General features: G+C 41.0%; 1 protein-coding gene across 1 annotated transcript; it reads right to left on the bottom strand.

The window, feature by feature from the left end:
- Positions 1-28: 28 nt before the first annotated feature.
- Positions 29-26,043, bottom strand: CCDC158 (coiled-coil domain containing 158). Its single transcript, XM_086611964.1, has 17 exons — positions 25,980-26,043; positions 25,073-25,311; positions 24,567-24,676; positions 22,765-23,092; positions 22,350-22,426; positions 21,639-21,749; positions 20,324-20,438; positions 18,151-18,270; positions 16,450-16,644; positions 14,768-15,250; positions 13,826-14,015; positions 12,752-12,904; positions 12,174-12,286; positions 11,247-11,405; positions 9,344-9,436; positions 8,025-8,154; positions 29-168 (listed from the first exon to the last, which is right to left on the bottom strand). The coding sequence occupies exons 1-17, from the start codon at positions 26,041-26,043 to the stop codon at positions 29-31; spliced, it is 2,820 nt and encodes a 939-aa protein (XP_086468090.1).
- Positions 26,044-27,952: the final 1,909 nt, after the last annotated feature.

The following is a 27,952-nucleotide window of genomic DNA, read 5'->3' as shown; positions in this document are numbered from 1 at the left end:
AGAACTGTTTCTGGAGAGTGTGTGTATTTTAAGTGAAAAAGGAATATTCTTGGTAAATTCTGGCACCTTGGTTTTTTGTCTGTAATGATTCCGCCAGGTTCTGCAGGCTTTCCATCTTGTTCAGAAGCCTCCTAGACGTATTCCTACTGGTTTCCATGAGCTGAGAAGCTAGTGAGAAAATTATTAATCAATATGTTATTATAGCTTTTTATAAAAAAAAAAGTCATTTTTAAACATTCCATCTGAAGTAAAGTTCTTAGAAAATACATTTTCAAACAATAAAACTTCCAGTAGTGAAGAAAATGAGTAAGAAGACAAGGTTATTAAGAAAAATTTATACTTAGCGGTATTTCTGTTTAAGTGAAAATACAACCACATTTCTATTTTGCCTATAATTTTCCCCAGTTGGGGAATGGAGAAAAAGTGCTTTATGTAACTAAAACAGTATTTATGCCCATGACTTCTAAGTCCCTCTTTGCCAGTAAAACTGTAAGGGTCGTACAAAGGAAAGCAGTACTGTCAGTTGCATTTTACAGGTGGAAAACTAAGGTACAGAAAGATGTAACTTTAGACTAAAGCCCGGAATAAACCCAGAAATTCAAAGTCTTTGAAGGTCCAGACCAGTGCAGAATGAGCAATGACTGAAGGTTAGTGTGACCTGCTAGATCTCCTGCTCTCTACATGGAAACAATCTGGGGTTTACATCCAATTACAGAGACATCCACGCCACAAAGCCTGCGTGTTTCCTAAAACAGGTGCAATCCAGACCCGAGGCTCGTGGTAGGGACGGCTGTGTTGCTCTACAGGTACAGAAATGTGCATGTCCTCACCCACACAGCCAACTTAGCGCTTGGATGGGGGAAATGCCAGGAATGTTTGCACTCTGCTTACAAATAGGCATTTCTTAACTGTTAAACATGCATTAAAAATACAGATTAGCTGACAAATACGCACTTCATCTCTGCACAGCCAGACAGCTGGGGGAAGCAAAGGTCAATGAGCAACGATGTTTAGGTTCTAAGACTGCTCAGTTGTGAGGACCGCGCAGCCCAGCTGCTTTAGATCCCATTCTGCATAAAGAGAAGATCCTGAAGTTTCTAAAATGCAAAAGATAAAATGACTGAGGAGAACTCTGCGTTAATAAAATAACTACCCAATACGGACGTGCTAAAATTAGGTGGAAACTACAAAAAAAATCCCACCTGAGAAGGAGGAAACATTAGTTCTCTTGAGCTCCTTGGAGTTATGGTTAGAGTTGTGCCTGTTAGCTTAGAGCTACGTGTGCAGCTCTGTATCAAACTCCTACCTGCAGTGCTTAAGGCCCTCTAAGAGAAAGGATATTTTCAGACCTTGCACAAGAGAGAAATGTCATGTTTAAAAATGGTATTCGGTAAGTATTATTGGAAAATTCCATTGCTTAACTGTTTCTCCTATTGTACCTACTCATTTTGGAATCTTTCTGCCACTTAAAGGTAATAAAGCAGTCCTGACAGCCTGGCTCGCTAGCAAGTAATTAACAGACTACCTTGAAAATGTTCATCATCCTCACACCTATTTTGTGACGCAGAAAAGCTTATTTTTATCACGTGAGAGCTACAGAGACACAGCAGTACATGAGTGTTTTCAGTAAACTTCAGAACTTTTCTAAATATGTTACATTAACCACAACAACTATTAGAAATATTAACATTAGGCAATTATGTTGCCCGTTACTGCAAATATTTATGTGAAGCATCCCTACTGTGTATTAGCATGAAAAAAGCAATTCACCAGCTCTTAAATTTAGTGGTGTATGGAATTTATCTCCTGTCATCTTTGTGTAATACAGCAACTAGCTGCTACATTTTACTCACAATTCATTCATCACAGAAAAAACCTTCTACTTCAACAGAACTGTGATGGGGCGAAGGCAGCCTAATGGAAGCAAGAACAGGTCACACTCAGGTAAGTGGGCCAGAACCACTTGAGCAGTGCTTTAAAATGAAGCATCAGGAAATTACATTTCAATAAATTTGCATACTCTAATTGCACTTGCTGAAACCATAAATGGAAGAGCAATCCTGTGTCATCCCTGGACGTTTGAGAAGAACCAGTGTACAGGTACCACAATCACAGACTGTCACAGAGCGTGCCAGTGAACGATGGTGAGACTCCACTGGTTTCTACAGAATGGCTGAATTTAACCTACAGTTTGTCACTTACTCACTGTACTGGCTGGGAAGAGACTCAGCCAAGCTCTGTGGATCAGTAAATGGGACTGGACTTACTTATCTGGGGGACTGTGGGTGCACCCTTTGGAGAGCCAGCCTTCCTTGTGGATGATCTGTGCTCTGGTGAGGCACTGGGACCAGCTGCCAGGTCAGCGGGTCGAGCAGTTAACAGCGAGTGTACTGGAGACCTTTCTCTGTTTCTGTCCTCCTGAGAGACCTTCTTGCGGGAGGATGTATAACGAGGAGCTGCTGAGAAGATGGATGTACCTCCTAGGAGATATCCAAGCAAAGAGCAGTGAGCACACACCTGACCCATACAAGCTTTGACATTATCTCTGTAAAAGTTACTGGTTCCCTTTGTTGCACTCTTTCATCCTTTCCTTTCCTTACCAGTAGCCAAGGCAGCAGGAGACTCTAGGCTCTTTGCAAAACATGCTTATTTCTGTTCAAGTGATTGTCCTGTGCTGAATGGCCAGTAAACCTGCCCAGGAAAAACTAGGGCCTGTTTTTTTCTGCTGGCTACTCTACTCACTTCATGTTTGCCTCCGGAACAGCCTGATGGCAGTATCACAGGTGCTAACAATGCACATCGTACTCCCGACTCAGATCTCAATACTTAGGTGTAAGAAGCAGAAAAAACAGTGTTGCTTACACAGGTCTGCCATTTCCCTCCTTTCCCATAACTGACTGACATGCTTTGAATTCCTGGCAGAAAGAGAGTCATAAGGAAAAGAGACAAGATACATATAGAAATACACAATCAACAGATGATGTAACATATTTTCCTATGTATGGCACACAGTGTGTGTGTGTGTAAGCAAAAAAAAGGTTGCATGCAACTAATGAGGGGAAGACTTACTGCAATTCTTCTCTTATTCTTCCCATAGTCTGTATCCTTACTCATAACACCCCTCCTGGGACCTGCTGAAAACAACTTGGGGGATTTCTAACAAACCCTCCTTGTTCAACTACTTCTTGAGTCTTCTATGTAAAAAACACTACTTGCAGCTATTTTGGAAACCAGGAAAAACCCCTGGATGTTGCAGAAGGTTTGCTACAAGGCTGACGTTAACTGCCCAGGAGATTTTCTTTAATACTCAGAAATATAAAAAGAGGACCCACAGTAGTTGCTCCTCAGGACAAAGAGGGGAGTTCTAGCCTATCTCTGAAGCACAGTGGCTTAAATACTAACAGAGAGCAATTAAATATATCAGCATCTGCAGGCAATTTTCACAGAAAATTCACAGAAGGGATAATCTATGGGTGAGAAAATAGAAGGAGGCTAGGACTGTAGCGGAGAGGGACTTTTACAAGGGCATGTAGTGATAGGACAAGGGGCAATGGCTTTAAATTGAAAGAGGGCAGATTTAGATTGGATATAAGGAAGAAATTTTTCACTCTGAGGGTGGTGAGGCACTGGCACAGGTTGCCCAGAGAAGTTGTAGATGCCCCATCCCTGGAAATGTTCAAGGCCAGGTTGGATGAGGCTTTGTGCAACCTGGTGTAGTGGAGGGTGTCCCTGCCCATGGCAGGGGGGTTGGAACTAGATGATCTTTGAGGTCCCTTCCAACCCAAACCGTTCTGTGATTCTGTGATTCTGTCTTCAAACCCTGATGCTCAAAGCCATATCCTTACACTTCTCTTTACAGTACTGAAATCATGTCACCACATTTCAAAAGGTACTGACCACCCAGTACTTGGAAGGAAATCAACAGAATTTGCAATGATCTGATTGCTCTCAAAAGTACATCCCTATTTAGATACCTGAATACAGAATTCAAGAGCCTAAATTCAGGCACGAAAAAACTGACAATATTATCCATGCTAATTACACAAGACTATCGCTATCCATGAATAATGACCACGGAAAAGATCCATTTTAGGCATGCTGGTATGAGAATCCGTGGAGCTGGTTTGAAACAAGATACAAATTTTGCAGTAGGTGCAATAGAGACTTTGTAATAGCACCTGCCAATAGGCACTTCAGTAAATGACTGAAGAAAACCTACTGGTTTTGGACTATATTTTTGTAACATTCTGTAATATTCCAGTTTGACACTGATATGGCACATCCATCCTCAAATGTGGCTGGTGAAAACTTACCAAGGGATGTAAAGGGCAGAGTCATGTCTTGGGACTGAAGATCTGCAGTATGCAAGAATGAAGGATCCCTGCAAGCAAAACGATGGCAAAAGTTGTGTTCTGGAAGTATTATGCCCAGTTTTGGTAATGCTAGCTAGCCTCCACAGGGAGAATGTGAAACTCTCACGTGTAATCTCCAGATCTTACACATGTAAATTGAAAGCAAACGATTTAAGTAAGTTGCAGAGCCCTTTCTTAGAGGGATTAAAGTAACATCACAGCTTTGTTTTGTAATTCCCAGGAAGCTTTTAGCATTATGAATAAAACAATACAAACAAGCTCAGGACTGATGCTATATTAAAAAAGCCTTAGACACCGAATCTCAAATGAGTACTTTAAGAAGCAGGTTACTCAGCTAAGGGAAAGCACTTCTCACCGTCCCAAAGTATGCTTTTCCACGGTGCTCCCAGCAGCAGAGTCTCTAGCTGCAGTCTCCCTGCACGGAAAAACAAACACATAGTTGCCAAAATCACAGCCAAGGCCGTGCCAGGAGGATCACTGCATTTCACATTTTCACAAGATAAGCTGCTTCTTTAAGCAGAGTGCAATGTGAAGAAAATACTGAAGAAAAGTCAGAATACATAGGATATTGGGACTGATGTGATTTTGTTCCATCAGTACGTATTATGGGAGAAGCGTCATGGTTTAAATAAATTTGATCCTAATCAAAGTCCATGAATTATATTTTCCTTTATGAAGTATCCTTATGTTCTCATTAGAAACGCCAGAATTTGTGCTGTATTGATTTTTCAACTTCAGGTACCGCTATCATTATCATTTGTTTGGTAAAAAAATAATTGCCTGCTTCAACAACGAGAGAAGAGATATTTACATAAGGCAGAGAAAGAAGAATGGAATTCTAAATGAAAATAAAAGCAAAAAGCCAGCAACCAAAGCAAATGGTGTAGTCACCTTCTGTTTCCCTACCAATTATTGAGGAACCTGGTAAACAACAGAAGATTTGGAAGCTTTCACTTTATCTCAAGCTTACTCATAAACCCAACTTCCTGGCAAAAAGGCATCCTGTACTGCACCTGAAGCACACTGAATGGCCAGATCCAAGTTTTAGAAGGCAATACAAGTACACGGCACACAAGAGAAATAACATTATGTTACTCTTACACTGAATTCTTTGTGGTTGCTGAAGGCCATTTTCTCCCACCATTGCTGTCATCCTTGCCAAGATCCACAGTGGGAACGTCGTTGTCTGAGCTTGTTAATTCTTGAAGAATCCTCTTCAGATCCTGCAGTGGTTCCTCCTTCAAAATGCCTGGCTTGAAAGGCATCAGAAATAAAATAATTCCGTTACAAAGTATTTATAAAGGCACTCTCTTTTTCAATTCTTACCTATACTCGTAAAAAGCCACAGGTTTTTCCTCTCTCTACTCTTGTCTTACCAGTTGGAAGCAGGGCGGATTTTTTGTCATTTTAGTTAAGAAGTGGTTGAGGCTAAATCATGCTAACTGGCTGTTCAGCCCGGAGAAGAGAAGGCTCTGGGGTGATCTTATTGCAGCTTTCCAGTACCTAAAGGGGCTACAGGAAAGCTGGAGAGGGGCTTTTTACAAGAGCGTGTAGTGACAGGACACGGGGCAATGGCTTTAAACTGAAAGAGGGGAGATTTAGATTGGATCTAAGGAAGAAATTTTTCACTCTGAGGGTGGTGAGGCACTGGCCCAGGTTGCCCAGAGAAGCTGTGGCTGCCCCATCCCTGGCAGTGTTCCAGGCCAGGTTGGATGGGGCTTTGGGCAACCTGGTGTAGTGGAGGGTGTCCCTGCCCATGGCAGGGGGGTTGGAACGAGATGATTTTTGAGGTCCCTTCCAACTCAAACCATTCCATGGTTCTATGATTCTATGATACTCTCTTAACGTCACTGCACTCTAATCTGGAAATCTGACAGAAATGCATAAAGCAACTAAATTGAGGGAGAACAGGGCTAACACCTGCGCTCCGACTAAATGTTGTAAAAAGGTTATGACTACTGCTTCAAGGTGAAAATATTAAAGTAAGCCTTTAATCACGAAAGCTTCCTCCCACTCAATACAACCATTACCTTTCTCAGCACTCAGAACCAATAATCTTTGCTTATGTGACAACTCTGTTCTCTCCTTTTTAGCCTGGGATCCCAGGTATTACAGTGCAGCACACAGACACAGCTCTGAAGGCAGAAATACCGGTGTATCGGCGTGTTTTCTACGCGCTCATTTCTGTAACAGCTGAGCTGTTTGTAAATACAAACCACTCGATTGTCACAGCTGTACTCTGAGATGAAGTGCAGTATTATTCTCATTTTACTGATCGAGACTTGAGGCAAAGGCCAGGTTGAAAGAATCATTCTTTCTGTGAAGAACGGGATTTTTCAGATTACTCACGCTGCTCACACTGACTTACACCTCGTCTGTGGATGGAACTGGCCAGAAACATTTTTCTAACATGTTCTCATTGAAAAAAAAGGTCATTTCCAATGGGAACACAGTAGTTTGAGCAGAGCTTATATGAAGAAAAATCTTCAGCTTCATAACAGGTCATTGCAATACTGAGTCAGACCAAATCCTTCTATCCCACATTCCGGCTAAGAAACCAGGCTGTTGACTAGGTAGGGTGTCCATCTCGAGTGTTGGAGCTGCTTCATTTCTTACAGTAACTGATCATGCAGGAACCAAGAAGATTCAAACAGACCTTGAATCAAGTTCTCCTACAACCTGTTAGGTCATCACCATGGTATTACATTAAAAATCGGTCCTTTTTCCTTCTTTATTCTCAGAAGTATAAATTGATTAACTCAAAGAAAAGAGAATGGGAGTGCCTGGTGCTGCAGGGATTTAATAGAATTAACTATCCTTTGTTCCTTGATGTAAATGTTTGTCACCACATCAGAAAGTAAACCAGAAAATATTATTAAAGAATATCTGCACTAACTTGCCGTCTACAGATCTTGAGGTAAAAATTAATGAAAAGACCTCTACCAAGTTCTGCAGGAGATACATCAGGCCCCTTTTGGAGAAGCACACAAAATCTATACAGAAAATACAAAAAAATTTTTTTTTTTTTGGGAGGAGAGATTTGAGTTGATGTTTTCTGTAATGAAAAATTAAAACAACACTAGCATCTAATTGAAATTTGAATGTAGATGTACAAAAGCAAAAGGAAGGAAGGGCAACAATGTTTCTTTTAGGACAGACTTGGTGAAAATCAGTGAAGTCCAGCTTGGAGAAAAGATTTAAATACTAAAAGCTACTACAGGTCATTCAGATGATGAAATCTGCCAGCAACTATGCCCAAGTCTATTTTCACTGCCAAATGTAAGTGATCTACAGCAAGTAAAGTACTAGCAAAAAAAAAAAAGTGAAAAGCAAACTGCCTACAGATCAATACCTTCAATTTTAATAGTTTATAAATGTTATTGGTGATAGAGGTAACATAAACTCTGATTACAATCTCTAGAATTTTTCATTGTCCAATTGATTTTTACGTATATTTTGTGAAAAGAAAAGGAGAAAATCTGAAAGGCCTTAATGTACAAGGAGCTATAGAAAATGACTTCACCTTTGGTGGTAAGAATTCACTCTTGGATACTCCCAAATGACATGCTCTCCCATTTAGAAATTCCAGGTTATTTTTAGTTTTTGGAATATCCCCGTTTACCGTGCAGTTTCCCAGTGTGAGGTGGGTACTCCCACGAGGGGCACGGCCGGCCAAGTTCGGAGAAGGAGGCAGGACAGCAGAGTGCAGGTGGGCAAGAGGCACCATGTGCTGCAGCTTGCCTGAAGCAGAAGCTGACGAGTAGCCAGGGCCCTGCAGCTCCTGCAGAAAAACATGAGCCAAGCTGAATAAGCACGGATAGCCAAGTGGAATAAAGGGGTATAGACAGCATGCCCTCTCTAAAAGGACATCTCTTTTAGTCAAATCCTTTATAACATGCAGCACTCAGTTCTCAAAACACTCTGTAGTATTTATTAGGTGTGCTCAGACATAACCCTTCTAGTGACTGAACTGGGTGCAAGAGCGGTGGTTTCATTTATTTTCAGAATTTTAACATATGCTCTGGAACCATTCAAGTGGAGGACATCTCAGGGCTACCACAAAATTAACCTGTCCCACAGTTCTTGTACCTTTTTTTCCCCACTTGGGTGAGAATTTCTTTCACTGGAATACAAAATTCCCCACCTTGACCGTTGTTCATGAGAAGTACTTTTTGTATTGCTTACGTAGATTTGTGTTTTGGAGAGAATATTTCATTTCTCACTCAAAATCACAACTGGGATGTGTGATCAAAAGGAATGATAATTTCTTACGACAACTACTGTTCCAAGTGTATCATTCATTTATAGCAGTAGTTTCATTGCAGCCTTGATGATCTATTTTCCCACACCTCATCTATCACTAATGCTATATAGCTCCACAGATGCCAATGACATGTCTGCCTTTTTCTGTCCCAGATACCTCAGTTCCTTTCCTCTTACTAACATCTCTCTTAGTTTCTTAAAAATGAAAGAAGAAAGAATTTTTTGTTCTGCCTAACCAACTAAATAATCAAATTAAACTCAGAGCCCTTGTTTCCAGCCTGTGTGTAGCTCTAAGGTGCTGGTTTTCTTTCAGACCTGAAGAAGGACGTGGGTGCCCCAAGCTTGTTGGTGCTTTCTGTAATAGTTAAACCTTGTCTCTCTAATTCATTTTTCGTAATAATGCCAGGAACATTTCTAGCTTTTATTTGCCTACAGCCACAAGAAAATGTTGGAGTGTCACTGAAACCAAAGCTTAGCAGCTGAAGCATATGATCCAATATTCCTGTAGCGATTTTTCTGTTGCCCTTGCTGTAATTAGCACTGCAAAGTAACTGAAATTATGGACATGACCCATGCAGCAATGAGGTATTCCATGTAAAGAAGAGTTTCAGAACACATTTAGAGTATTTGCAATAAATAGGGTTAAACCTGAAGTGAGGACACAAAGTAATTTCATCTATACTTGTGCTTCTCAGTAACGTACTTACTTTTACATCTAAAGTGTGCTGCAGCCTGAAGCGCATCGCTTTTTGTTCCTGACACTGGATTATGCACTGACATTCTGCAAATTGCACGGATGCCTGGAAGAGAGGATAGAAGAAGCAGAAATTAATTTTGCTCATTTTCTGTGGATTACGCTCTTTTGTGTTTTCTTTCTGATAAAGACCCAAGGTACACACGGATGCTGTATTTATCTACCGCTGTCAGTACAGAAATACTGCAAGATGACCAGGTGCCTTTCTTGATAGGCTTACACAAGCAAGTGACTGGTTATATGATCCTAGGAGTGATCCATAATACACTGTAAGATCACAGAAGGGAGCTAATCCTGTCAGGGACAGTCCTAACCCTACTGAACACCGCCAGGACTACGAAATTCAACTGTGCTAATGAGGCAAAACTACACTTAAGGTTTTCAAATGGATGGCTGATAATTTTGGTGACCTGTCTTTGGTAAGCTGTTATATACTTCTTCTTCTTTAAAAAGTTTATCTGAAAATGTGTAAGAAGATGTAATAACGTAGCTGTTTTTCACTGAGAACTTATCAGGATAGCAAAAAGAACGAAGGAAGCCCTAAGCCAAACTGCAAAAAGAGAGAGATCAATCTTTCTGAACCAGACTGCTTTTATAACTCCCTCTTCAGTTTTAAAATAAAGCCTGGCTCTTTCTGTCCTGCTTTACGAGGCACGGGCAGGCTCCTTGAGGCACTGTGGACGTATGGTTACAAGCAGCAGCTGTTTGAACACTTAACTCTGAATCACCAACCACGAGCAAGACAGCCAGTTACACTTTACGATGTTTATACATTGGGTGCTCTGCAATGGTATGTACTGGCATCCTGTGAGGCGACCCAGTACAACCTTTACTAATTTGTAAGAACTGTTATTCAGTGTACGGTGCGTGCTAGTTTTCAGAAAGCACCTGCCTCCACTGTGTCTCACCTTCTCTGTCAGTGGCTAGTACTGTGCACGATGATAGATATTGCAGATTATGTCTTTAATATTATATATTATACATAATATATAGTATTCTATATTATATAAGAAATATTCTATAATTATATATAATATTAAAGAAATATTATATATTTCTTTAATATAATATATTAAAGAAAGTTAAGTTTCCAGCACCAAGCATTTAAATTAAGAAATGCCACACTTGGGACGAGGTATCGCAATTACTTTTATTATCTTTTTAAGATAACAAAGCAATTTGAGAACGACACCTTAAATGGAAGTTTACATCCTGAAAAGCTGGAATTCCGAGCAGCTGAAAAAGACTCTTCCTTCTGGAAGAGCAGCAGCTTACCTGTAGGGCACCTGGGATTTATCTGCGAGTCACCAAAATGTAGAACCTAGCCTTAAGAGTCACGTGTGTCAGCATCAGAAACCTCAACTGAAAAATGCAAATGAAACAACAGGATGTCCTTAATTTCCCTCACGCTGAGGGATCCAGAGCTGGCTAACTAAGGTCTCAGGAGGAGCTGACCATGGACAAGTGTGCTGAGTCAGTGTGTGCTCACGTTCAGCTCCAGTCGAGCCCCTGTTTTTGGTGAATAATAGTCTCTCTTGCCAGGGAGAGGAGCTATGCCAAGAGTCAGTGGAAGGTCTGGAAGATCAATCTGCTTTAAATTCCCTGCAGTTTTTAATTCCCTGAGCTAGTAAGGAGTAAATCAAGAATTCTCTTAATGAACACATAAGTCTTTTACCAGTAAAAAACCAGAAGACAGTCTTAACTACAGACATCTCTTCAGTCGAGTATCTTACAGTACATGTGAGTAGGACACACTAAACACAGCCTAGGCAAGAAGTCAGACGTTTTCTCTTCCCAAGTGACTGCAGAGGAAAGCACCCAGCAGTCTCTCTGCACGGAAAGCTACCTAAAATTACCTTATCAAGGGCTGTCTCCATCTTGGATATTTTTTCTTTCAGACGTTTGTCTTGCGATCTCAGGATTTCCAGTTCCCCAGCGATCTTGATATTTTCTGCTGTAATATAGCTCAATTCTTGACTTAGTTTACTATTTTCTTCTCTGAGATAATGCTTCTCCTGAATTTAAGACAAGGACAACAAAGTATGAGGCAAGAATTTGTAACTACCTACATTATACATACTTGTTTTTGGCATTTTTTATTTCTCTTTGACAGACCTGAATTGACCTTTTCAGAAGCTTAGCTGTTGCACCTTGCAGAAAGATGAGGCTTTTCAATGAGAAAATAGGTCTTATAAAGAAAAGTACAATCAGACAAGTCCTGATGTAGCATCTCATATTGTAGATGCACTTTGAAACTGGAATTTTAAGCTCCAGGATCCGCAAGATCCAAAGTCAGTGAAAGAGGACAGGTTACAGTGAACAAATATAAATTATCATTCGGTAAACACCAGCTATTGGTAACACAATGGTTTGTCACAGAAAATGCTAGAAAGACCTCAATATTCTAGACAGACCTTGACATACAGAGGTTACAACCAGAACTGCAAAGAACTGCCTCAGAAAACAAAGAGGGGAAGCACAGTGGGCCAAATTCAGAAGGATACAGAGTGCATTAGTTGACATTTTTACAAAGAACTGATATGTAAGAGCTTGATTCTCATTGAAACTACTACTGTTCTTTCATGAAGAACAAATGTAAAACTAATTTATGTGGTGGAGATATTCCCTAATATATGCCATCAGAAGGACGGGGAAGGTGCCCATTACATCAAGTAAGATTCTCTTTGGTCCTTCTTGGGCCAACGGTGCTTTTGGCCATGGATTTCTCCACAGAAAAATTTCTCTAGACACAGTTATATACTTTCTCATGGAGCTCTTGTGACCTTAGCTGCATTTGTCATTGCCTCTTCCAAGAATTTAATCTTGCTCTGCAATGCATCTATCTGTCCTCTCTTGGCTGTGATCTTCTTCTGCATTCCCACTGCAACTTTTATAGCTGGAAAAGAAAAGGTTAATTCTTAATGATAAAAGAAAAGGTTAAGTGTCAATGATCAACATTGATTATGCGTTCTGAGTCTTGACGAAAGACGCTGGAAGTCAGTTATCAGCAATACGTTAGAATAAATAAGTTAAACCAGGATCCTGTAGTCACTCGTGTGCAAACCACCCGTTAGAACCAGCTGGAGTTCTGTCCAAGGTAGAAGCATCAGACCTAACACACACACAAGGCAAGAAGACAGCGTTTCCTGGAACTTTGCGTAAAGATCACCTGAGAACACTCAACTCATGGTTCAAGTTTTACAGAATGTAGCAAATGGTAAAATAAAAGTATGCTCTCATCTGCAATATTGTTTATTTATTTCACAAAATAGCTGGAATATTAACACAACATCTATTGAGAGATCAATACTTAGAAAAAGACAAATGTGTGTGAGTTTTGGGAAGTTCAATCCATAATTACCGTGGCCATCAGATCCCTCCATAGTCTTTAGAGCAGTCCTGGTCTGTTCCAGTTCAGCTCGGGCAGATTTCAACTGCATTTTCAGTCTATTTGCAGTGTTTTCCATTTCCTCGATTTTATCCTGGTAATCCCTCTTCAAATCTTCAAATCCCTCTGGTGAGAGAAACGTTGACATTATAGTGACAAAAATTAGGATTCTTCTGGATTAAGATTACTGATCTGTCACCTGCTGTCTTTAAAGGAGTATTAGATATGCAGATGGCTAAGGCATCAAGCAAATAACATCCACTGCTAACAAATGCACTAGTAGTTCACTGTCTTGCACGTCAGCAAAAGCTTCTGTTTCACCAGGAACAAACCTAAGGCAGATCTTCACGTAAAACCACAAAAGTATCTGTTTAATTCTTTAAAAACTTAATGAGTCTACAAGTAGAGCTGAGTTGTGAAGAAAGAAATGTTACCAATGGGTATTTTATGGGAGTACAGGGGTGTGTAGAGAGCATATCAGCTGTCTGGCTGGCTGCAGCACACATTTAACAGAGGATCTCCCTGAATTTTGGTGGGTCCAGCCTCTAATTATTTTACTGTTTTTTAAATATGATCTCAGCCAGCTTCCCCACACATTAGAGGTGAAAACAGTGGAGTTGGAACATAAACTTTTAAAATAATGTTTTAGCAACACTACAACAAAACAGGAACAAAGTTCCACTGTAATTTGACTACAGATGGTTAATGGGCTCCACTAGTGCTCTTAAATAACGCTCGGGCAAAAGCAGTCAAGTTTCTATCCCATGATCTACGAGATCTGCATCTCTGGTCTCCGGAGACAGGTGGTTTAAGCATTTTTCCTCAGGGTTGTGAAAGACTGCCACAAAGTCTGTATTCCCATCATCCTGTGCCAGAATCCCGAACCACCACACAGCTCTCTGAAGCAATCGGACCATCCCGTGCTGGCAGGGAACCTTCTGCTGTACCAGCAGCCGTATTTGGATTCAGTAAGGAAGCTGCTCTTTTATTTTTAACATCAGCCCAGTTTAGCAGCTATCAGAGCTGAGCTAAGTTGAGGCTGCCTACCTGCGAGGCCAGCTAGCTCACTCCGACCGGCTTGGAGTTCATTCATTAGCTGGTCTTTTTCCAGTTTCATATCATTAAGTGCATGGAGCCTCTCACTGCATGTATTCACCAGTCTGATCTTCTCCAGTTCCAGCTCACTCAGTCTGGCCTCCATTTCACGTATTCGGGCTTCTTTCTCATCCTCTGTAATCTACTTACATAAAAACCAATAGTAATTATGTGTAATATACATAATTATATGAAATAACCACAAAGATGTGCAGACATCATCATTACTTTAAATCTCAGTTGTCAGAGAACAGTTTGGGGCAAGAAAGAAAAAGAGAGTAAAACAGACAAATTACTTTTGTGAAAATTGCTAATCCAGGCAAAAAGGGTACAACAGAATCTGATGTGATGGCTTCACAACATGTTTAACCTTAGCAGGTACATATGAAAATTATTTCCATCCTCTTGTAGCACTACCTCCGTATTCACTTCTAATGCTCAACTGCCTTCTGACAGAAGAGGATGAAATTCCCTATCTGGGGTACATTTTTTCTGATGATGCTGACCTGTCTAAGACTACCATATCCTGTAATTCTCGTCTGAGAAATAACTAGTTGTAAACAGTGTCCTCAGTTTGGAATTCTGAGTGCTCACTGTCTGTTATTTCTCAGTAACGCTTTGTATTTCTGGTTCTGTTACTGGTGTGGACAATTGTTATATTCCAACTTTCACAAATCTTTTGGCAACTGCTTTGCACCACTGAATTATTCATTTTTGCTGGTAATGTGATAATATTATTCTTCTCTGCCCACTAGCTCTTCTAGCACTGTTAGGATTCAAGGTGCATTGTCCAACCTGCTTTAAACCCACAGTATTAGCACATTAAGGTACAGATTTAAAACCAGAAGACATTTACTGTCTTACAGAGACATAAATTCAGCATCATTTGCACACCTTAAGCTCTTCTACTTCAAGTTTCCAGTCATTTATTTCTTTAATAAGCTGAGATTTCTCAACTTCCATTGCTCCAGCAGTTCGACTGTGCTGGCCCACGATCCGGGTCATGTTAGCAATTTGCTCCTGGAAGATCTCAATAACCCTTTCCTTCTCTAACAGCTGCAGTTTCAGCATTTCACACTCTGACTGCACGGTGAGTGAACAGTCCTCTTCATTATTTACATGCTGGAGCTCCTGCATCCTACTGTCGAGTTGTGAATGCAGATTCTTCATTTCCTTATTGGTAACCTCAAGGGCTCTCTCCTTCTCCTGCAGATGGGCCGTAAGGTTTGACGTGCTCTTCTCAGCAGTCTCCAAATCTATCTGTTTGGCTGTAAGATCTTCTGCAACTTTACAGAGTGTTTCCTTGGTTGACTCCACCTGGACAATCAAAAAGGAGATTCTTTCAGTGCTTTCATTTTCTTCCTGAATTGCAGCCATCTGAATAATAGCAATACAAGGATTGACCAAGAGAAACGTTTATTTCTACCTTTAGAATTTCCTGTCACTTCTCGTTTTCCATAGTTCATCTTAAATATCTTAGTTTTACAGGAAAATTAGGTCAGCATGGTCTGGTCTACAATGACTATGTGATTTTTCTGGTTTTCTCTCCTCTTTCTCCATTTTAATAAATAAAGTATGGCTTAGAATACAGGGTTTTTTAATCATAGAAAATGAAAAATGTTAAACCGATGTAAAAAAATTGAATAAACCAACAACGTTAGTATAAAATTTAGAGTAGTTGGGTCTAAAGAACTGTAAGTGCTGAAACTCAACTGACTGCACTGTAAGTTGGGAAAAAAATGTATGTACATGAACAATTTATTACTGATTTTATTCCTGCAGGCAGCAACGTGCACCACTTAAAGCACAAAGTACTGTGACTCAGGAACTGCTAATAGTACAACATAGATAAACAAGAAAGGCATCAGCTTCCTGGTGGGAGAATTTTGAAGGAAAAAATAATGGATTAAGAAAATGTAGAACGATGCATGAGGTAGCACAAGCCTGTAGTTGGTAGAAAATAAAGGAATTAACTTGATCTTTACTCATAATGCAAAGTGGGTTACCTAAGTACAGCTCATTTTTGAGGGGCTGAGTATTGAAAAAAGGAGAATTAACTACAAGTCAGTGCCTAGGCATCTACTTTGTCAGAAGTAATTCTTCTGACATAGCACTGCATTCAGCTTAGAGTTATAAATACAAACTTAATTATGTTTTCATTAAGCACTACATCAAGTAAGGCATTACGAAGGCCTTCAATTTGCTAATTATGCCTCACTACCGAAAATACTACCTTCGTTATGTCTGGCAGCATGAAACTTTCCAGAAACTTACAAATTGTTGTTTTGGAGGTTTACAGTCAAAATCAAACACACTATCAGCAGAACATTAATTTTCTCTTACTTTCTCATCAGTAAAGAGAAATGAAGGCTGGAGAGGTGAGAGTAATAGCAAAAAAATAACACGAATTCTGACTGCCATAGATCTACATCTTTGGAAGGAAAATTTTGGCACATGAGCTCCAAGAGGCCTCCCAACCATGGCAAGCAGAGTCACAGTGTTTCTATCTAAGTACAGCCTCCAGCACCAGTGCAGGTTCTGTCCTGAAGGCTCTCCTGCTTCAGTTGCTCACCAACCTGGCGCTCCATCTGTCTGTGACGTCCAGTCCTCCTTTCCTGCACGGTGTTTTCCATGCGCTGCAGTTGCATGTTTTTGTCTAGTTCTCTCCTCAGATGGTCAATGGTGATGCTGCTCTCTGTCTTCCCACCCCAAAATCGCTTGTTCTGCTCTTTTTCTAGACTTAGTTCTCTCTCTTTTTTATGAAGTTGAGCCTACAAGAAATCAAAGTCATCTCTCTCTTTGAATCACATTTAGGTTGGTTTTTTTTTTTTTGTTCTTTCTCTTAACATCAGCAACATTCCATTACAGGGTTACAAATCTGATAGTGACTACTGCATGGATTTACACTCAGCAGAAGACAGGAATATTGGCTAAACTGGTCTGACACCTCCCAAATGTTTTCTTCCAACAAAGCAGTAACTTTCGACTTCATATATTGTTGCTGTAATTATTTTGAAGCACGTAACACCTCAACGCTGTAGTCTTTCACGTCATTTATATCTGTCCCAAAATTAACATAAGCTACAAAATGAGAAAAGATTATACTATGTCAACACCAAATGAAAAATAATGAAGCACAACGTTACACGCCAAGGAAGGTTGCTCTTGATAAATGCCCATCTTTACTACTAATAAAAACTGTTCATTGCTTGTTTCATTTCATGCAGTAATTTGTCACATGTTCTCCAGAGCTAAAATCTTTTCCACCTCAGAAGTAAGCCTAACAGCACATAATTAAAACTAGAAATGATAATTTAAAACATAAATACTATTAAAAACTCTGACATATACATTTCAGAGCTACTCATTTCAAAAATATGAATTTAAAACGTGCCCAAACTGAATGATCAATAAGCATTTCTGCTAATCATAACTTTCGCTATTGTTAAATATCTGCTTATTGTTAAAGCTGAAGTGGAGAACTAAGTAGGAAGCTCAGAGAATGTGAGTTAAAGACACAGAAGCAAAAGGAATCCTAAAATTAGATTCCTCATCATCGATTATGCAATATTCTGACTCCAGTCTTCTCTATAGCTATGTACAACCCATGGGAAAAGACTGACACTAACATATTCTTGAATAGGAGATCTTCACATGGAATGAAGTAGTTTCAACATCTCCTTCAGAAGTACTGTGACACTAACTGTGCAAACAAACCTAATGAAACCACACAAACTAATATCCCAAAATTCAGTCACTAGGGAATAATCTTATATAAGAGGAAAAGCAAGGCTAATTATAGTATATGAAGCCAGTTGTGATGAAATCAACCCTATGTGGTAGAACATTTTTATATTGTGTGTTCAATTTGTGAATGTTCTCCAAGAGTGAAAAAGAAATGTTTAGTGCTGTTAGGAAAATCCCAGATATGTCTTGCAAAATAAGTGTTAAGGGACCAAGGTTCCTTAACAGAGGGATCTAAACCGTGAGGTTAAAGTGCAGGTGGCTCAGCATCTTTAATATGATTTGCATAGGATTCAAGGATTTTGAATTTGTGACAAAGTTAATCTTAATTCTAAATGTCCTGTATTGCTAATGGTAAAGGCCTTGGGGCAACTTTCTTCACAGCTAATTCAAATTTCTAGTATAAAACAATCCTCAAACTTCATTATAAGGGTTCTGCTGCACTTTGGAAAGAAGCAGTGTGCAAATCTGAACACCAGCAGTAAGGAGCTTTTAGAAAGTATGATTTTTTTCAACACTATCACTTGTTTTACCAACAATTGATGAATCTGATCATTCAGGTTTCCAGTTTCTTTGCTACGTCGATCCTGTTCTGTCTGACCTTCTGCTCTCTCAGAATGAGCTCGGTGCAACAGCTTCTCAAGGTCTTTGACCTAGAATAAAGACAAATTCATTAAGAATTATCTTCATGTTTTCTATTGTAAAGAGCACATCGGATTTATTCTAGTTTTCTTACAGTTTCTACTCAAAAGAAGTCCAAATGTCATCTCTGAAGAGTTATTCCCTAGGTTTCTATCCAAACAGAACATTTAACTATTTACATTTATATCCACTCGGTTAAACACCAGATTTTTTAACTGCTGAAATTACCTGGTATCAACAACTTACACTGGCTTTAATTTTCACCAACTCCCTTGAAAATCCTAGTTGCTAAGGGGTTTTCCTACCAGAGAAGCTGCAGAGAAACGCTTGTTGTAAAAGCGAGGCGTACAGTTGTAAAAGCTTTATTTAGATTCTCTCACACCTTCCCAGGAATGACTCGACATAACAGCCTGAGATCAAACGATCTCCAGCTACCAACTTGCCTCTCACTGAAGTCTACCGTAGCAATTTAGTGTGTTACACTTCCTATTCAAAAGCAATTTTTAATGGACCAAGTAGTATATTCCTCTATACATAGCACAAACCAAACATTTTCTGGAGTTGGTAGCCAGAGAAAAATAGCCTTAATTGATTCCCAGTTTCCAATTTTACATCTGTTATGAGGTAAACATTATGAAAGGGAACATGCCTAAGGAATATACTCTACAGTTCTAGCTACAGATGTGATATGACCTTATGCTGTGCATTGCATGATTTAAGTAAAAAGAACTCAGGTAAACAGACCTAACATGAAAAAAAGAGTCACTTTTGCAACTGACTAGTGTGAGTTTTGATACATGTGAATCAATGGAATGGATAAAAGTGGAAACCTACAGAAATGATAAAACACAATGTTCTTCCTGCTCCACTTTCTAGTGCAAGTACACGTACGCCATGGCTCCACAGGCTTGAGCTGCACATCGCTGCCATTCCATTCGCAGACCTTTTTGGATCAGAGGCTACTAGCTCTGCCAAACCTCACAGCACTCCTGTGATCTGAACTTTCCCTTTCAATAGTGTGTAGGAGAAAGATGCCTAAATCCTCATGACTTGTAACTTAAGCTGGATTTGGATCCATCAAGCATTTCTGCATGGGTCGGCTCCACTGATTTTTAAAGGGAGTGGAAAGCAACTGTTTTCAGGTCATTTCCTAAGGAAAACATTAATTACCTTTCACCAAAACCATGAAAAAACTTGAAAGATGTTCTAATTGGAACCTGGAATCCAAAGCAGTGAAGTGAGTGAAAGACACAGCAGATGTGATATGGAAAGGGGATATAAAATGCTGCAGTTAGTGACATGGCACAGATTCTGTGGTGGGACTCTAAGGTTCTCTCCAGTTGACTGCAGTAATTCCCTGCTGTACTACCTGGAACAAAGTTGCTCTTTGTGAAGAAGCACGATTAAAAAAAGTTTGTCAAGACTAATGTTTTCTAATGGGATTAAGGAACCGTTTGAATACACAGGTGCTGGCCAGCCTGTCTTTTTTGCCTATATTACATCCTGCTGGTAAGAAGCCTTTGGATTTCAATGACTGTTAAAAGATTCCTGACTCCCAATGGGGCATCGCTGGGCACCTGAATGCTTCTCGAGCACTGCTGGAACCTCTGTGTTCTCCCATCCTTGCACTTCACAAGATAAAGCTACCGAAGAATTCCTCTGGGCAGTACGACTTTAGCAGCTATTTTTACCACGTGGTTTTTGCTGATATATTCTCTAGTGGAACCATGCTCTTGTCCTGCATGTGCAAGTGATGTTTGTAGTGCGGAACCATTTTGTGTGTTTCCAGAAGGCATCGTTCATGGTATGCTCTCAATACATTTGGCAAAACTATTTTGTGTTCGCTAAGTTTTGCAAAGCTATTTTGTGTTACAGAAAGACAACTCATTCTTAAAAATAATACAAACAAATCGAGTTCAGGATAATGTAATCTATCTTACAGTCCACACAGTTTTTCCGAAGCCATCCCTCATCAAAAGACTTTCCTTACGTATCCAGAACGTTTCAGATAGCCACATATCCAGTTTCATTGGCACTAATGCTCACCTACAAATCCATACACACCTTGTCTTCATACATCTTCTTAGCTTCTTGTAATTCAGAATGCAGCTGAGAAACTTCAGATTCCAGGTGACTAACTTCATGTGAAGGTGCTGGATTTTCGTTTCCTGTTTGTTCTCTAAGAAAAGTTTTAGGTGGAGAAATTAGAAACTCTAAGAACTGTGTGAAACATTTGTGGTTGTTTTCACTGCCATCAGTACGACCACTGAAACTTGCTCCTTTGAAGTATGATTATCATTCACAGTGGCATCACATATAATTTACACCTTCTTACTGGTTAGATCTGCTCTCTGATTTCCAGCTCACGTAAAATTACACAAATTGACATCTTGATGCTTTTTATGCCTGATGATAACTCAGTTATTCTCAAGGAAGTTCTATAAATGCCAAGTCTGCTTTCAAGTGCACCCCAACTATTCTACAAGCTGAAGTGAGAAGCATTGTGCTATCAGCTACTCAGTCACTATGCAAGTCAGATCTTAATGCCTGCTGATATTTAAATCTCATCTTAAGTTTGCAACACTGCACGGCATGTCCTCATTTTTTTTAACTGATACATTGAGCGCTGATTTCTGAGTCATCAAGCGGCCAGCGGGAATTAGTGTCTTTTTATTTTCACTCAACTGTTATGAATTTCAACAGTATCAACACAGCTATGGATCCCAAATGAAAATTACCCTTTCTTTAAAATTATCGTTCATTAGTGTTTGCACACGTAGGCAAACAAGCCAACTGTTTACCCATTCTTGTCAGTGACTCAGCAGATAATGCTGCTGGAAATCAATTTTGTATCCAAATCCATAGAACATTCAGAAGGCAAAGGTCACGGTGCAATGCAGCCACCCAAAACTGCACTGAGCCACAGCTCTGAGCTTACAAACCCCTTCATCCCTCAACTCTAGCCAGGCACTCAGCAGAAACTGTTGACAATTCAGATAACAGGAATTCATCATTCCAAAAGCTGGTGGCATGAAGAGAACTGACAGCTCAAGCCAGTTTGAACTTCCACTGACTTTGCTGGCCTGACTCCTCTTCCTCAGCCTGAGGAGAGAACCAGCCCAAGTCTCCTGATTCTCTGAGCCTGACTAATGCATGGCTGTTCTGCCTCTCCTCTACATAGCATGATTTCATGTTTTTTTTTTGTTTTTACCCTTTTTTGTTTCACTCTATTATTTATGCAAGGACTGTTTAACTCTTTAAACAAAGACACCAAGAAACCACAAGCGTAGGGCAGAGAGTAGAGTATACCAGCAGCACTGGCTTTCTCTCAAATTAAGGTTACTCTTAACGTTTTCTACACTAGAAACAAAAAACCTACTGAATGGTCTCCCCCTGGCTTTGGATACTGTTTGCACAGCTGTGAGCAATGTCAGCTTTGTCAGCTACTGCTGCCACCTCCTGTTCACACTCACTTCCTGGCTGCTCGATCCTGTTTTCTTTAGAAAACACTGGTTATAATTTTAGTCTTGGCAAACAGGAACTTCTCCACTGAAGAGGTAATGGTATTTTTCAGTAGCCAGAAATGTAATTATTTTTATGTTCTATTGTGAACGAAATATCATGTATCCAGTTATCAACCCTTTTATTTTGAACAGGTTACTGTATATTAGGGTGGATAGCTGGGGAAATTAGGACTTCTTGAACAATGAAGGACAAAGCTCTTAGTGAAATTAGTAAGAAAAAGTTCATGCAACCACCAAAATCTTTCCTGTTATCAGGGGAACTAGTCTTGCAACACATTCCAGATGTCCACCTCAATGACCAATCACACCTAAGTAAGGTGTTCAGATCCTTCGAAAATCATCTTTTTTTGAGGCAGTGAATAAAACACGAAATTGTCAGCACAGAAAGCAGTAGAAAGTCAAGAGCAAATAAACATCTGGAATAGAACCTTTTTTAAGTCCTCAAAAACATCGTTTGCTGCCTCCAGCCACTCCCCTCCTCCCAATAACATCAGAAAAGAATTATCCGTGGAAGCTGAAAAAACGTCTATTTATGTTTTATGAGTAAATAAAAGGAGAACAAGTACCTATTTTGATGCTGCTGAAGCAGAAGCTGGTTTTGGGTCTGTGAATCTTTTTTCAATGACTCAAGTTCTTCTTCCACCTATGGTAAACAGATAACAATGCTAACTCCTAAAGAAAAGAGGGTCTAAACAGTAGTTTTCACAGTGTAATTTCCCTCCCTTTGCTTCCACCTTGAACTGTGAAAACGTGCACAACACAGGGTAAATGCCAGCAATAAACCCAATCTCAAGTTGGGGACAGTCTAAAAGGCTGACGTATCAGCACCTGCCATCTTAACTGCAAAGCAGCATTTGCACCTCTTGATGCCATAACCATTTCCTTAGGCCAGTTCAGATGGGAGCTCTTGGAGTTTTAAAAAATATTTTCTGAGAAACAGAACACGGTGTTGGAAGAAAAAGTAGCGTTTTCTTCACATACCAGGACAACCTTTTCTTTGAGGTATGACACCTCTGAGTCTAACTCTCGCAGGACGTCAGCAAACGTCGTGCTCAGGTTGTGGATGTGCAGGCTTGCAATATTCCCATGTTCACAGAGTTTCTTGCCTGTGCTGTCTTTGTAGTCCATCAGGATGCCATGTAGTTCCAGAAGTACTTCCTCGTGGCTCTGTATCATCTTTTCCAGGTGCTCAGTTTGGCTGTCAGCCTCCCTCAGCGTCTCCTCCTGCAGCTGGTTGGCAGCTTCCAGCTCTTCAACAGTACTTTTCAGCTGCGTTTTTACATTCTCTTGGCTCTGGGATTCCTTTTGTCTGAATTTGGAAACCAAAGAAATAATTTAAAAAACAGGATTCACAACATGGATTGCTATCCTGACTAATAGGTGTGATACTGTCATGGTTTGATGTGGAGGGGGGGGTGGTTCTGGTGGCAGGAGAGGGATTTTGCTCCCTGCGACCTCCCCAGTTTTGGAACCGGGTTAGGCTGAGTTCTGGCCACCAGATCAGACTGCCATCCCCCTCGGGGTTGAGCCAATAGGGCGCCTCTGCGAATTGCCCTATTTAAGTCAGGACAAGGGAACCGGAAAAGGTGCTTCGCCCAGGATCGACCAGAGAAGGGAGGAGGGCACTGCCCCCGCTCCCTGGCTCCCGGCCGGGCAGCTGCCTGCGTCAGGCCGGCGCCGCCCACGGAGAATGGCGGCGGCGGAGCCAGCTGGGGAACTCGGGGGCACCCCACTCCCGGGGTGCCCACTGGGCTGAGTTCACCTGGAGAGGACTGAGATCTGAGAGAAACAGCCGCATCGACAGCAGGTCAGTGAGGATGGAGCGGGAGGAGGTGCCGGAGCCGAGTTTCCCCTGCGGCTGATGGTGAGATGGCAGGCGGCCCCCTGCAACCAGGACGGCCTCGGTGGAGCAGCGACCCACTCGCAGCCCGTGGGGAGAAGATGCCTGAGCCTGAGCATGGTCGTGTTGGGGTGCACGACAAGGCAGAGAGGCATCTGGAGTCTGCGTGACGACCCACGCCGGAGCGAGTGGCTACAGCTCCCTAAGTACCCGAGACTGTGGTAAAGCCCACACCGGAGCAATCTGTGGGGAGGATTGTTTCCAGTGGGCTGGACTCACGTTGGAGAAGTTTGTGGATTTTTCCTCGTGGGTAGGGGATCCATTGGAGCAGGGGAAAAGGGTGTAAGGACTCCTTCTCCTTTAAGAAAGAGGCAGCAGTAACAGCACAGAATGAACTGACCTGCACTCCCCCAGTCCCTGCCCCCTGTGCCGCTGGGGGGAGGAGGTAGAGCCGGGAGGAAAAGGAAGGGGGGGGGGGGGGGGGGGGGGGAAGGTGTCGGTTTTAAGATCTGGTTTTGTTTCTTTCTGTCCTCTCAAGTAATCGGTTTTTGTTTCCCTTTGTCCTTCTAAGTAATCATTAATAAACTGTTTTGCTTTGAGAAAAGCTCTGCCTGTTTTGCCCAGGACCATGGTTGGTGGGTGCTCCCTCTGTTCTTGTCTCAACCCTCAGTCCCTTTGGGTTTTTTTTTTCTCTCCTCTCTACTTTACTGGAGAAGGAGAGACTGTGTGAGTTTTAGTTGCTGGATCAGCCTAAAACCATGACAGATACTTACATTGATTAACTGTTGTTTTTTACAACGACATAATAAGCTGTTTTCTAAACCAAGGTGCCAGCATCCTTGTTTTCATTCCTGAGGGCAGGTTTCTCAATTTTGAGATCTGGTGTGCCTTTCAAAGCCCATATATACACTACCCATAATACATCTTGTCTTGGCCTTCATACCTGGTATCCTGAAGCGCATCTCTTTCCAACTGCACTTCCATCACTTTGGTCTGCAAATCAGCAACGATCAATCTTAAATTGCTTTTCTGTTGCTCATATAGCTCAGTTGTCTAAAGGAGATAAAAAACAAAACCAAGCTAACCCAACCAAAATACTGGATACACAACCTGAAAAAATGAGACTGAGAGCAGCACGGGTATGGGAATTAAGAGGCTATTTTTGTTTCTTTTTTTTTTTTTTTTTACTCAGTTAGCTGGCTAGTCACACTGTGCTGCAGTGGACTGACTACGCATGGAACACCACTACAGGGACCGTGCCAACAACATTACCCACTGCCTATTTCTGTCTGTCAAATGACATGTGGCAATCATGACGGCCAAGTACGATTTACAGCAGCCAAGAGGCTGCTCAAAATAGTGCTGGCAAAACGGTCCGAAGACTCAGCAACGACAAAAACAACAAAAGCTCATCTATAGTTAAGAAACTGCCCCAAATTTGAAACTCACTTCATTCAGCCTCTTCTGCACATCTCTACCTTCCCGTGAGTATTCTTCCCGAGTGTTTTCCACATGCTCTTTGCCGGCACCACTCATGATGTTTTTCTCAGAAACAGTATGTACTTCACACTTGGAACAGAAGACACTATTGGGTGGACTGGCACCCATACTGGAGGAGGCTGAGTTTTCCATCACTGTGATGTGCATGGAAGGTAAAACACTCTGGTTGCTGAGGAATGGGCTAGCACCTGAAAGGCAGATAAATTTAATTGCTGAAACAAGAGTCATTACACGAGAATAAAATCAGCTATACAAACTGGGCTTTAGTGCCTCTGAGTGCCTAGGAATTGTCTTTTCTAAGGACAACAAACCCAGCCAATTCTAGGGTGGCACACCGGGTGGGAAAAGCCACAGTGTTCAGAGGAGAACACCTCAAAACTGCTCTGCCTTTGCCTCAGGCTTGTGTCAGTAAGAGCTGTTCAAGACACAGGGCCTAAAGAGGATTCCACCTGAAACACGAAACGTGAACTTATGAGCACCTTTCTAAATCACATAACAGCTTGCAATGTTTATAGTGATTTACTCCAAATCTCGTTCTGAAAGCTGTTTAATTCTCGCCCACGCTGGGCATGTTGCCACTTGGTAAAGCTTCCTCATGACTCAAAGAACGCATCATTGATTCCACCAGGAATTTGGTGGCTTCTCTGTGGAGTTTCAGAGCCTGTTTTGTTTGTCTTTCCAGTGCCTCCCTGCAGAACAGCACACGGAAACATCTGCTGAAAAGGCAGGACTGAATGTAGAAGAGTATCCAAATGCACTGCATCACAAATACAACTTGAAATGAGTAACTGAAAAGAGAAGTGAAACTAAAGAATTTATTTGTTAATGCTGTTGTATTTTCCTGGTTTGCACTTACATTTGGCAACACAGTGTCCCATCTTCAACTGCTGCAGCTCCACTGTAGTCAACTGAACTGTCATGTCTTGCCACTGGCAGGCATAACGTATGAAAGTCCAAGCAAGTAAAATAACACTTCATAAACAAACTTCTGAGAAGGGATTTCCTTTTATTTCCACATTTTTCCTCCTAGCTGGCCAGTAAAATGCTACTTTCCTGACACAAAACTGTAACTGTGTAGTCAATCAAACCCACAGAAATCTGCCAAATACTTCATTTGCAGACATAATAAGAAACGTCTCAGAAAATGTGTTGAATCAGAGAGGTGTTTGGTTATATAAAACCTTGAGCACTGAAGAAAGGAAACCTGTGCAGACTGACACCATCTTATTTTATTGGAATTGATCAGGCAGCAGATCATTTCCTACGTTCCTCGGGGAGGGGGGGGCGGGCAAGGAATGTGTATGAGCAAAGAAAGCAGACAGATAAGGGGGGAAAAAAAAAGGCAAAAGGAATTTTTCTGACCAAAAGAGAAGAAATTCAGTCTAAGCGAGAGTAATAGCCAAGTTTTGGTAGTTCACCTATAAGCTGCAAACAGAAGAAAAAATAGAAAAATATTTTAAGTGGCAAGTCTAGAGGTGAGGGAGGAACATGAGATCTGCAAGGAGAGCAGCGCCCTGCCATTTAGTGTCGGTGCTGGACCGTGACATCCACAAACCACCCAGTTAAAACACGCACAGTCGATTCCAGTCCACACAGCACTTCTTTTTCACAGTGCAACAAGTCCCTTTGTCTGTGCACTGCAGTTCTTACGCTGCCTCTCTGCATTTGTATTAATGCATCCTGATCAACCTGGATTTTCATTCTGTGACATTATTGACAAAAGCATGGGGAAAACCATCCTGAGCAGTCTGTTGCCCTGAAAATGGGAAGAAGGGGCATCAGCTGCAGGCAAGGGTGGAGGTTCTATCAATACTGCCCTGTTATGGTGGAGTATAACCTAAATGCACAAACATGTTAAAAGAATGACTAGACAAATCCCCAGGACTAATAAATTTGTCCCTTGGGATAGAGATTCAGATTCACTAAGTCTTTACATTCTAATTCCCTGGACACTAAGATACTGAGGTATACTAAGCAAAAAATATCACTTTCTCCTGACCATTTTTCCATGCATCTGCCAGTACATAACTGTTGTGATAAGCATAGTGGTGAGCTGACACTTTGGGTTGATCCATCAGAGTCCGAGTGAATCAGTAAATCAAAGCTTTAGAAAGAAAAATACCATCCCCATTCTTCTCAGTTGGCCTTTAGTTTTCAAGCTCATTAGTGATCCTTCTTTGAGAAAAACTTTCAAATATTAAATCCACCACCTTCTGGGAAAAAAAAAAAAAAAAACAAAACCAAAAACCACAACAAACCACTCAAAATAGTAAAATCTCTGGAATTTACAAGTATCACTTTTCCAATGTCAAATAATTCTGAATCTAACAGGCAGAATCCTGGACCCCTGCAAATTCATTATCAAAGGGCAGTACTACATCCTGCCATTTGTGCAGAAATGCCACTGCCAGCAGGAAGAACTCATTCCACTGTGGAGAGAAATGAAGCTATTATCCTGGCACACAAATGACAATGAACAGTGTAATTCATCCTTCACTGCAGAGTGCCTTGGGCACCCATCTCCTTAAATTTTGTGTTTGCGTCTTTCCCATGACATTAGTATAACAGACTACACCTTAGGAATCGGTTGGCTTCCATTTTCAGTGAGTGTGCTGTTTACTGTAACGACAGGTAGCAGGAACAGGAATTTTTCTAGTAACAAGATCTGTGTGCTACCTTAATTCCTGGATATTCTCCCTTATCGTAAGAGCGTTTGTGAAGAAAAGGATCTGTCCCTACTTTCTAATACACTAAGATTCAACTTCATGTAATAAAAAATGAATTTTGCCCATCTAATTTGAACACTGCAGGAGGAATTAAAGGATCTTG

This window comes from Tauraco erythrolophus, chromosome 5 (assembly GCF_009769465.1).
Source record: "Tauraco erythrolophus isolate bTauEry1 chromosome 5, bTauEry1.pri, whole genome shotgun sequence".
In the NCBI taxonomy this organism is placed as follows: domain Eukaryota; kingdom Metazoa; phylum Chordata; class Aves; order Musophagiformes; family Musophagidae; genus Tauraco; species Tauraco erythrolophus.
The sequence above is the reverse complement of the archived record's forward strand: the minus strand, read 5'-3'. Positions and strand labels throughout refer to the sequence as shown.